This window comes from Nomascus leucogenys, chromosome 3 (assembly GCF_006542625.1).
Source record: "Nomascus leucogenys isolate Asia chromosome 3, Asia_NLE_v1, whole genome shotgun sequence".
NCBI lineage: Eukaryota > Metazoa > Chordata > Mammalia > Primates > Hylobatidae > Nomascus > Nomascus leucogenys.
The window spans coordinates 137,004,221-137,016,808 of NC_044383.1; the positions used below are offsets into that span (position 1 = coordinate 137,004,221).

Here is a 12,588-nt window from a genome sequence, read left to right on the forward strand (position 1 = left end):
GGCCTGAGTATAATTTAATTATACCTCAGTTAACAAAAATGGGTACTGAAGAGCTTGCTTTATATTCCTTAGAATGGCCTCAGTCAGCCGGGCGCAGTGGCTCACGCCTGTAATCCCAGCACTTTGGGAGGCCGAGGCGGGCGGATCACAAGGTCAGGAGTTCGAGACCTGCCTGGCCAAAATGGTGAAACCCTATCTCTACTAAAAATACAAAAATTTGCCGGGCGTGGTGGCGGGTACCTATAATCCCAGCTACTCAGGAGGCTGAGGCAGGAGAATCGCTTGAACCCGGGAGGCAGAGGTTGCAGTAAGCCCAGATTGCACCATTGCACTCCAGCCTGGGTGACAGAGCAGGACTCCATCTCTAAATACATACATACATACATACATACATACATACATACATACATACATACATAGAATGGCCTCAGTGATGGCCACTTTACTCCTGAGCTTTAGTTGGCGAAGGCCTTGGCTTAGGGATAAGAGGGCAGCTGGACAGTGCAGGCCCAGAGAGACTGGACCATCAGGGGAGGTGAGGGGTGACGGAGGTGTCCAAATAGAGCATGAAATGGTAGAGTAGCTGAGAAGGTTAGCCTCGATCACAATCTGTCCTGTCCTACCCTCTGCGGACTCTAAACCCCGCAGTGGTTCACCCAACAAATTCATTCACTCGGCCAGTGCTGCATAAGGCACTCAGCTCAGGGCTATAGGAAGCCCCAACCTAAGGAAGCTTTCTCTGCTTCAGGTAGTTTACAGCTGGTAGATGCAGATAGAAGTGAATTAGCTGGTAGATGCAGATAGAAGTGAATTAGCGAAGAAAATAGTTTGATATAAAAATTGTGCATTTAACTGAAACCTTAATTCACTTCTGAGCATTTAATAGCCATTAAATAAAAACCAGGGCCCACACAGTGGCTTACACTTATAATCCGAGCACTTTTAGAAGCCAAGGTAGAAGGATTGCTTCAGGCCAGGAGTTAGAGACCAGCCTGGGCAACATAGCCAAACTTCGTCTCTACTTAAACAAAAATTAGCCAGGAGTCATGGCACGCACCTGGAGTCCCAGCTACTCAGGAGGCTGAAATGGGAGGATTACTTGAGCCCAGGAGTTTGAGGCTACAGTGAGCTATGATCATCATTTCACTCCAGCCTGGGAGATAGAGTGAGACCTCTGTCTCTAAAAAAATGAAATAAAATAATTAAAAACACAATATAATTTAAAATCTTTGGAGTCACTAAACAAATATACAATATGAATCTCCTCCCACTCCAGCTAACGCCACCATATCCAACACCAGGTAAAGACCAAAGCCGTTCTGGAAAATCAGAATCTGTTGCCATGGCTCATGCCTGGATACCAGGCTGTCCGCTCCTGACGTCACTCTTTGAGTTATGATTGTTAGAAAATGAATGCATGAAATGGCCCTGGAGAGCCGCTGCAGCTCCCTGGGTTTCCTGAAGTGAGCCCTCTGTGTCATTATCTGGTCTTCTCAGCCCTCAGCCGAGTTCCTCCTGTGGCCACACGCGGGGTCGCAGTGAGCGTCAGTGCACAGTGATGAAATCTCCTGGAACAATTGGGTGTGGGGCGTGAGGAAGGGAGTGGTGCCTGACTACAGAAGTTCCTGGAGGTCAGGAAACTCTCACTGGAGGTGGTGGCCCTAGAGGGCTGCTTTCTATGACAGAGCAGGAAGCTGCATGTGTAGTGGGACACACGCACCAGAGGGGCCAGGATCTCCTAATAAGGACTGGTATTTATTTTTACTTGACCCCATCCTGGGCCTTGCCACAGTCTGCTGAAATGCCTTGAACATTCATCACCCATGTGGGAGACAGGATAGTAATTTCCTGCTGAGATGACTGAGGGGACAGGGAATGGGGACACCAAGGGGACTGGCTCCTGCAGGTGGGAAAATTCTAGCAAAATGAATCACTCTTCTGCTTAGTCACCCAATGTGCACTTATTAGAGTACTGCTGAAATACATATTCATCTATCCACTCCAGAAAGATAGTCCAAACTGAGACCTCAGGATCAGAAAGGCTCCCATTCTCCTGCAGGGTTCATTCATTTACTCAGTGAATTATTAAATGCCTACAGCACGCAGGGCCATTAGCCCCATGGCTGTGAGAAAGATTCAGTCCTTCCCTCACAGGCCTTATGATAAACTCCAGTAAATAAAACCAAAAAGGCACAGAATGCAGCGGGCTTTATAACAAAGGCAGAAAGCCCCTCTTGTTGTGTCCTCAAGGGAGGCAGAGAAGCTCCCCTCTGGCTCTAGTTGGAGAATCCTAAACCAAGCAAGTCCATCCTTGAACAATAAACATCTCCAGCATTGCTGGCTTTGGAAGACCCCATGGTGAGATGCTGGAGCTTTTTTCTGCTCCAGATTTCACTTTCTAAATATTTACTTTTACTTTCCATGTTCACTTATAGCCCAGATTTTTTTTTCCTACCATTGAATTATTTCATCATGTTCTATTTAATTATTGCTTTAATTGGCATTGGTGACCACAAATGATAATAAATACTATTAACTGGCATAACAGCTTCACTAGTCTATTTCACTTCCCCATGCTGTTGTAACTGAAGCACCCAGCACAAGCATTCCCAGCTCGTGGACATCTAAGACCTTTAAGGTCATTCTTTCATGCGTTGCTAGTGTTTTCCATAATCCTTTCTGGTAGCCAATTTTTCCCTCCTAAAATAACTTTCTTCATTCCTAGTAAGCTTCATATGTATTTTATGTATTCTTCGCTCTTTTTTATGATATTATACATATTATTGAAAGCTAGGAAATAATACAAGATTCTTGACCAACATAATACCACTTAGTATATCTTTTTGTAAGAAATAGTTTTTCTAATACAAATCTTTGATATGGGAAGAAACAAGCAAGTTGTTTTTTAAGGTTTTCCAACCCTATATTCTACTACAAATTACGCTGTTACGGTATGCTTCCAAAACTCTTTCAAAGATTATGGTTTATAGAGTTCAATAAACCTAATAGTTTATAAAACTTCTCAAAAAATAATCTTATGCCAAAAATAATTTAGTAGTAGGTGGTCTTTGTCTTGTGGTCACATTGTTTTGATATTGTCTTTAAGTTTCTATAATTTACAAGGGCTGTTTAATCAGTTGGCATAAATTTCATGACAAAAATACTAATATGTAAGCAAAGTATATGGAACAATATTATTGAGAAGTAAATTATATTCCATATAGAAAAAGACTAGAAAGACAACACCAAAACCTTAAATTAGACAGTGAGATTATGAGTAGCTTTTTTCTTCTCTTTTTCCATATAGATCAAATTACTACATTGGGCATATATCACTTTTATAACATGAAAATACAGCAAATAGGGCGATGATAAACTGCAAGTGCTTGGGGAGAATGCTTAACTCAGGCCAGTTGCAAGAGAGTGAGAACACACACGCAGCCTGTGGGAGCGGGCTCCGTGCCAGCACCTGGCCAGTCCTGGCTGTGTTGCTGTGTTTTCGCACCTCAAAAGTTGGGACAGCGAGGAAAGGCCAGAAGAGCTAGAACGTTTCCATAAGAAGTGTATTCAGTATGATTTGTCTAGCTCTGACTAATGTGTGCGAACCCCAGATTCCACTAAGCAAATGCAAGATTGTTTTTCCCTGTTAATTTGTTCCTGGGCCCTTCTTGCTTACTGTGTTGGGGGTTGGAGAGGGGGTGATTGACTTCTTTTTTCTCACGGTGTTTTCTCTTTTTTTTTTTTTTTTTTTGAGTCAGAGTATTGCTCTGTCGCCCAGGCTGGAGTGCAGTAGCATGATCTCGGCTCACTGCAACCTCCGCCTTCCAGGTTCAAGTGATACTTCTGCCTCAGCCTCCCAAGTAGCTGGGACTACAGGTACATGCCACCACATCTGGCTCATTTTTTGTATTTTTCATAGAGACTGGGGTCTCACCATGTTGGCCAGGCTGGTCCCAAACTCCTGACCTCAAGTAAGCCACTGCGCCCGGCCATCTCTCACAGTGTTTTTTAAAACAACAATGCGTTTTCACAACAGTTGGCCTGAAGAGGTGTCCGACCAAGTTGGAATTCATAGCAGATATCCATTGGAAGTTAATTTTTGGTGTATTTGACTGTTTTCCATTGACTTCGCATTGAGACAGTGAGAGAGACTTGAAGAACTTAGAATATGAACCCTTTTGTCACTGGCAAACATGGGACATAGAGGTATGTCTTGACAGCAATTTATGGCAACACTCTGGGCTGGAATCTAGGGGTTAGGCAGCCTGGCCTGTTTTGTAAATTAGATAGCCAGGCCACCCTCAGAGTCACTTTGAGGGTTTAGTGGGAAGCCTGAATAAAAAGAGAAGTTAAACTTTTAAGAAAAGGGTCAAGCTTTAAAACTGGAATTGGGTTCTCAAATTTAATGAGTAAAAAGAAACCCCAAAACTGGAATTGTAATTGTGGAGAAATACAACTGATAATATTTGGAATATCATCTACAAGGAATGAAACTATCCAGAAGCATTTAGATGGTAGTCAGTGCCATGTAGCTCATCTCTGGGGGCCGGGTGGCTCCTGGCACTGTAGAGAAAGACCATTGGTGCTTCCTTCTCCCAGTCAGAGGAAAGGGATACCCTGTGGAGGTCCCAGCAGCTTAGGGCCTGCCCCCATGTGGTTATCTCTGTGCAGTTTCCTTCCCTCTGTCTTCCTGTAACTCCTTCACTTTGGCCCCTGTGCCCTTTCTGGGCAGAGGGTGACAGGAGGCACCGCATGGGTACATTCTTTTTTTTTTTGAGACAGAGTCTCACTCTGTCACCTGGGCTGGAGTGCAATGGCGCGATCTCGGCTCACTGCAACCTCCATCTCCGGGGTTCAAGCGATTCTCCTGCTTCAGCCTCCCCAGTAGCTGGGATTACAGGCGGCCGCCACTACGCCCTGCTAATTCTTTGTATTTTTAGTAGAGACGGTGTTTCACCATGTTGTTCAGGCTGGTCTCAGACTCCTGACCTCGTGATTCACCCGCCTCACCCTTCCAAAGTGCTAGGATTACAGGCGTGAGCCACTGCGCCCGGCCAACTACATGCTTTCTTCCTCCTGTCGGGATTGGCCTGGGCTGTACCTTTCTCATGGTGGAAGCCTGCCCAGGGACCAGGCCCTAGAAGACCAGCAGTTTATTTAACTGGGTTGGCCTTTGTCCCCGCTCCCTGTGACCCGGCCCTGCCACATCTTTACCCAGGTGCACCAGTGACATCATCACTCGGCTGGACTCTGGAAAGCAGGAAACTGCTGGAGCGTGTTTGGGGCATCAGTGATGTCACCCGCTACAAATGCCGGGTGGAGTTACTGGACTGAGGGTGGCCCCGCCCTGAGGACTCACTGCCATTCTGTCCTTTCTCACGTTTCAGTTCAGCTCAGTTTGTTTTCCGTCCCCCTCCCTCTACTGTAAAAGTATGTACTCAGTGTTTCGTTTCCTGCTGGATCCGATTCAGGTCAGTGATGAGGTTCTTTGCGAGCTCAGTGGGGAGGTGTTTCCTCCCCTTTGTACCGGCCCTACTTAGGGATGCACGGTTTATACACTTGCTTCACTCGGTTAGGCATGGAGGAGAATTCATTCAGACCTCATAGGTTTAAATCAAATGCATGACCCTTCACATTTTCCAGAGATTTACGGTCAGTTACAGTGAGACAATTAAACATTCACCCCTCAAGCTGCACTTAGAGATGTGTAAGCAGTAATGTAGTCATGCACTCCCCATGATGTGAGAGTGTGCAGAACGCCACTCCTCCCAGGAGGTCCGCCAGGACCTCCACAGGGAGCATCTTGCCTGCAAAATCACCCATCCCTTTTTCCCCCCTCTCCACTTTCCCTACTTTTCCACTCCCACACCCACAAATAAACAAAGAAACCTTGAGCTTATTTTACAAAAGTCTTTGAAATGGCCCTCGTCTCTCCGATGCTCCTGGGCCCTGGTTTGGCCCCATCTATGCAATCTCTCTGATGAGTGTGAAATAAGCCAGGTTTGGCTCATGCTCTGCCCGTGAGCTTGCCCTCCCCATGAGCCTGCCCTCTCCATCTGGCCTCACTTTGTTTGTGTCCCTGTGTCCTTTGTCTCCGATCCTGGGATCCTGGTGGTTTCCTCCTCCCCGCCCAGCATGGGTCCTTTTCCCCAGGGTTCTTCCCTATCTCTACATCAGAATTTCCTGCTTTCTCCCAAATATGCATTTCCCTGGCCCAGGCATCCACTGCTTCCTCCCATCGTGAGGTCCCTGCCGCAGGCTGCTGATGGTGTTGTGGCCATGCCTTCCTCCACAACCCAGGGAAAGCTACATGTGTGTCTGTCCCATAGGGAAGGAGTCATCCCTGTCTCCTCAGTGCGGCATGTTCAGGAGGAAGGAAAGTAACCGGCATCATTCTCAATTTCCAGAAACTGTTTATCATATTAACAAGAAAAAGAAAGCTTTGTGACTCATGAGAATGCCGTTTTCCTCTCTGGTACATAAGGTTATCTAGATCCAATCCATTTGTGTAGAGGATCTTCTCTCCCCTAGTGTGATGTACACTTATTTTTAGCACAAGTATAAAACTACTTTAAATGAAATCAGCCTCAGCCAGGGAAATATGCTGAGTAATAATGTTGCCAGGTACAATACCACAAAGTTGAGTTTGTAACTCACTGCTATTAATCCCTGTGTGTTAGTTCTGACTTTTTACTCTTTGCATACATAGAAAAATGGTGTTTCTCTTCAGAGTCAAGGAGGGAAAAAAAGAAAAGATAAAAGATGCTTATAACACTTTTGTGTCCACCCCTAAAATCAGCATATTGATCTATTATTTTTTTCTAGGTATTGATGAGATATTGACCCATATACTTTCATACAACTGGTAATATATATATATATACATATATATACACATATATATACATATATACACATATATATACATATATATACACATATATATACATATATATATACATATATATATATACACACACATATATATATAGACTCATTTTTCTTCCACTTTCATCTACAGCCTACTTGTTTTCTTCCCCCCATTTTTCGTTTGGATTCATAGCATAAATTGACAACAAAGATACATCTCAATTTAGAGCTTCCAAAAGGCACCCATAAAAGTATCTGGTGCTCGTGGAATTTCTCTTTCTTCTATGTCTCTTAGTTACACTTTTCTCTTGTTATACTTTTCTATCCCAGCCGTGGCTAAGAGGCGTATAATCAGAAGCAGCTAAGCAATGTATGCAAGGGAAATAAAATGAACGCAAACCAAGATACCGGTTTTGTAAATTAGATACCCAGGCCACCCTCAGAGTCAGTTTGAGGGTTTAGTGGGAAGCCTGAATAAAAAGAGAAGTTAAACTTTTAAGAAAAGGGTCAAGCTTTAAAACTGGAATTGGCTTTTCAAATTTAATGAGTAAAAAGAAACCCCAAAACTGGAATTGTAATTGTGGAGAAATATAACTGATAATATCTGGAACTTGCAGCAGTTTACAGGCTTAACTATGTATGTGTTCCTTAAATTATCCACCCGCAGATATCAGATTACAATAAGTCCTCACTTAATGTCATTGATAGGTTCTTGGAAACTACCACTTTAAGCAAAAGGACATGATGCATGTGAAACCAGTTTTCCCATAGTCTAATTGATAGGAAAAAGAGTTGAGTTATGAAGCCACACGGTACCTCATTTGGCTTAAAGTCACTGTTTCCAAGAACCTATCCACAATGTTAAGTAAGGACTTACTGTAAATGAAAATATTTGCAGCAAATTGCTTTTGAGAGAATTGGTTATCACACTCTTCTCTGGGTATCATTGAAAATTCAGAATGTTTAATTCCATCAGGCTATACTCACTGGTATAAAATCAGGGAGCAAGTATAAAGTAGGTGTAGGGATATAATTTATGTTGGATTAAATGATCCAATGAAGTAGGTCAATGAATCCTTATTAAGCCCCTGGAAGTCCCAGAATGAAAATGTATAACTGCATGACTAACCCCTGTAAGAATTTGCTAGCTTTTCTGCATTAAGTACGCTTCCCAGGCCATTTGTAATAAAGGTACCGTGATCTGTTAAGGAAGAGACCTATAGCTGGGAACAAAAAGAGCCAATTCCATCCTGGACATCAGTCTCCTGTTTGACTCATTCCAACCCCAAGAATATGATGTAGAGTGTAGGACCTATGAAAGTTACCTACTGTGCTTCCCTGTACCTTCCATCATCCAGTTCCCAGACGTATCTGTGTTTTCTTCTCTGAATGCATAGTTACTTGGGATCCCATGCTGTATTAGTCTGTTCTCACACTGCTGTAAAGAACTACCTGAGGCTGGATAGTTTATAAAGAAAAGAGGTTTAATTGACTCAGTTTTACAGGCTATACAGGAGGCATGGCTGAGGAGGCCTCAGGAAACTTACAATCATGGTGGAAAGCAAAGGGGAAGCAAGCACATATTCACATGGCAGCAGGAAAGAGAGAGAGTGAAGGGGTAGTGCCACACACTTTTAAACAACCAGATCTCATGAGAACTCACTATCACGAGAACAACAAGGGGAAAATTCACCCCCATGATCCAGTCACCTTGCACCAGGCCCCTCCTCCAACACTGAAGATCATAATTCATCATGAGATTTGACTGGGGACATAGCGCCAAACCATATCACATGCCTTTCCCAGGACTGGTGTTGGAGGAACGGTGCCCTTGTCACACCTACCAGAATATGCTCACCCACCTCCATACACTCCATTTCTCTTTCAAGCACACCTCTTCACTTGTGCCGCCAGCTAAGGTTTACTGCAGTTACTTCCTTTGTGTGTCCTCTTACCTTACCAAGTCGCCTCACCCACCATCTACTATTAATTAAATTACCGCCTCCCCCACTTCCCACCTCCAGAGTAGAGACTGTGTCTTCAGTTCTCTTGGCCTTCCCACAATGGGAATTCCAGTGTAGAACATACCCTAGGAGCCAACTAAATGTGCTAGTGGCCTGCCAACCTTGCAGAGGGCTAGGGAATCTTCAGGGAGTCTGCTGCCAGTGGAAACTCGCCAGTACTAGAATCCCAGGCTCCAAAGAAGGCTAGAAAAGTACATCTTTTAAGGAGCTAATGAGTGGCTCAGGTGCCCACAAATCCTGTCTGCTCTTGGCCTAGTTCTTTTGGGAATCAGTGTGCTAGTCTCTGTTATCAAACCAGTTACTGAACCAGCAAGACTAAAAAACCAGGCCCAAACACATTCTATTCATGTGCTTAGATATGGACCTATGGATCAAATGTCCCACTGTAAAGCAAAAAAGCAAACTGTTTTTCCCTTGTACTCTCACACTCAACAATAGCACAGTTCTGTGGCTGGCTGTGTGGGGGCTTTTCCCTACACACCAAATATTTCTCACAAACACCAACCGGGTGTCCTCTTATTCAATTCAATCCTGACACTGTCTACCTGGAGATCGTGTCCGATCCCACAGATTGACAGCTCAGTCCCAAGAGACCAGCCCCACTTCAGGCACTAATTGCAAATCCAGGCCATGCATACTTCTGACTGCCTGGCTAAAAACCATGTTCACGGCCGGGCACAGTGGCTCATGCCTGTAATCCCAGCACTTTGGGAGACCAAGGCAGGTGGATCACTTGAGGTTAGAGGTTCGAACCAGCCTGGCCAACGTGGTGAAACCCCGTCTCTATTAAAAATACAAAAATTAGGCCGGGCGCGGTGGCTGATGCCAGTAATCCCAGCACTTTGGGAGGCCGAGGCAGGCGGATCACAAGGTCAGGAGATTGAGACCATCCTGGCTAACACAGTGAAACCCTGTCTCTACTAAAAGTACAAAAAAATTAGCCAGGTGTGGTGGCGGACGCCTGTAGTCCCAGCTACTCAGGAGGCTGAGGCAGTAGAATGGCGTGAACCCGGGAGGCGGAGCTTGCAGTAAGCGGAGATCACACCACTGCACTCCAGCCTGGGCGAGAGAGTGAGGCTCCATCTCAAAAAAAAAAAAAAAAAAAAAAATTATCTGGGTGTGGTAGCGGGCTCCTATAAGCCAAGCTACTAGGGAGGCTGAGGCAGGAGAATCGCTTGAACCCGGGAGGCGGAGGTTTAGTGAGTTGAGATCCTGCCACTGCACTTCAGCCTGGGAGACAGAGTGAGACTCCATCTCAAAGCAAAAACAAAAACAAAAAAAATGGGTTCGCATGAGCCCCCTCCTTGGGTTCAATTAAGTTCCTAGGATGGCTCACAGAACTCAGAGAAACGCTTATTTACAGAGGTGTTATGATATATATTGATTTTCATCCATGGTTCCTGGCTCCTGAATCCCATAACCCTTCTTACAGCCTTTTGTTATAATGTTGGGGGTGTCACGCCTCAGAGGCAGGCCTCTGACCTTCCCTGCCCTCCTTGCACTGTAATGTTTTCCCCATTTCTGATTGTGAGTCTTAAGACCCTCCCATGAGAGGGTCCCACCCTACACCTTGTGGGAAGGAATGTGGATGTCATGAAGCGTCCATAAAAACCCAAGAGGACAGGGTTCAAGGGGATTCCAGACAGCCAGACATGTGGAGCTTCCTGCAGGGCAGGGCACCCAGGTCGGGCATGGAAGTTCTGCGCCTCTTCCCCCTATACCTCGCCCTACACACCTCTTCAGATGTATCCTTTATGATATCTTTTTGTTGTTGTTGTTTGTTTGAGACAGAGTCTCGCTCTGCTGCCCAGGCTGGAATACAATGGCATGATCTTGGCTCCCTGCTACCTCCGCCTCCTGGGTTCAAGTGATTCTCCCGCCTCAGCCTCCTGAGTAGCTGGGATTACGGGCATCCACTATCATGCCTGGCTAGTTTTTGTATTTTTGTAGAGACGGGGTTTCACCATGTTGGCCAGGCTGGTCTTGAACTCCTGACCTCAGGTGACCTCCCCGCCTCGGCCTCCCAAAGTGGTGGGATTACAGGTGTGAGCCACCATGCCTGGCCTGCAATATCCTTTATAATAAACTGGAAATGTTAAGCATGTGTTTCCTTTAGTTCTGTTAGCTGCTCCAGCAAATGAATCAAACCCAAAGAGGGGAGTCTTAGGAACCCCAATTTGAAACCAGTTGGTCAGAAGTTCCAGAGGCCCAGACTTGCAACTGGTGTGGTGGGGGGCGCTCAGCCCTGTGGGATCTGACACTATCTCTGGGTAGACAGGGTCAGAACTGAACTGGAAGCCACCTCACCTGGTGTCCGCTGCTTGGTGTGTGGGGAAACCCCCTACACATTTGGTCACAGAAGTCTTCCGTGTTGATGATTGTTGTGGTGCGACAGCAGAGGAAAACACGGTTTGAGGAGAGCTTTTCCAACACGCTTATGTGTGCCAGTTTATTATAGAAGACACAAATGAACACCAGATGAAGAGATGCACAGGGTATGGTCTGTGGAGTTGGGGTTCGCCTCCCTCCTGGCACAAGGATGCCTTCACCGGCCCAGAAACTCATCAAGTCTTGTTCAAGGATTTTTGTAGAGCTTAATCTCCACTCCCCGCCCTCCACCTTTCCTGGAGGTTGATGGGTGGGGCTGAAAGTTCCAGCCCTCCAGTCTTCTACTCACTTGGTCTTTCCATCCTGAGGCTAGCTGGAGGCCCACCCCATCACTCCATTACCTTAAGCTCAGGTGTTATTGAAGGAGCTCCTTATGAATAGAGCGAAAAACACCCCTATCAGAAATTTCAAGAGTTTTAGGAAACCTGTGACTGGAACCAAGGACAAAGATGAAATATATTTCGTATGATAGCACACCCACCAGATTGGATCGTGGGGCTGTATGGCCTTTAGTGTGAAAGCTGCTTGACCACATTTTCCACCCATGCATTGCCATTCTCATTTCAGGCTGCATCATCATCATCATCACCATCACCTGTTCTTAGCAAGGTCACACACCTTCCAAATGCTTTGTGTAGATTAGCTCATTACTCCCCATACTCACCCTGGGAGCATAGTCAGTGATAAGAGGTAGAGTTCTAGTGCTCTGTGACTACTGTGGTTTATGGGATCTTTGCCCAGGAATAACTGGACTTTAAACATCTTGGCTTTTCTTTTCAGTAGGTCAGTCAGCATGTACTCACAGGGCTGTGCATGCTGAGCATTGAGACACATCACAACGGAGTGAAAACCTGCTGCCACACACCCCCAGAGGCAGCAGGATGTTTGGATAAATAAGGCATAAACACCTGGAGAATTAAAGCAAGTACAATTAGTGCAGCCTTTGCCAAGAGAAAGGTGTAAGTGCTAAATGCAGTAGATGTTCAAATACGGCAGAGACCACAGTGGGCAGGGTAGGCCAAGAATGCTGCCTAAGGAGTGGGGCTTGGGGTGAAACTGGGGCATTTGAGACACTGCAGGCCCATCACCCTGGCTGCACCCTCCTGAGGGAAGCAGGGACTGAGGCGGGAGGCCTGGAGAGGCCTGTGCATGAGCCTGGGGGCTCATTGATAAGGAGCTTCCAGTGGGGGCAATAACACTGGAAGTGGAGAGGATGGCATGTGAGCCGGGAGACGCAGTGGAGTGGAAGTTGCCAGAACTGACAAAGGATGGGATGTGAGCAAGGAGTCCAAGTGAGTTCTGGGGA

At 45.7% G+C, this 12,588-nt stretch overlaps 1 protein-coding gene across 6 annotated transcripts in view; it reads left to right on the plus strand.

Annotated features, from left to right (window-relative positions):
• MTHFD1L (methylenetetrahydrofolate dehydrogenase (NADP+ dependent) 1 like) overlaps positions 1-12,588 on the plus strand; it is a 236,051-nt gene that overhangs the window by 174,405 nt on the left and 49,058 nt on the right. Inside the window, exons 27-28 of one of the 6 annotated variants that reach the window (XM_030809839.1) lie at positions 5,219-6,876; positions 6,981-7,506. The exons of the other annotated variants lie outside the window; for them this stretch is intronic. Coding sequence (XP_030665699.1) covers positions 5,219-5,230 — 12 coding nt within the window. The 3' untranslated portion in view covers positions 5,231-6,876; positions 6,981-7,506. Of the gene's footprint in view, positions 1-5,218; positions 6,877-6,980; positions 7,507-12,588 lie in introns of those variants that run through there. 6 annotated transcript variants of the gene reach the window in all.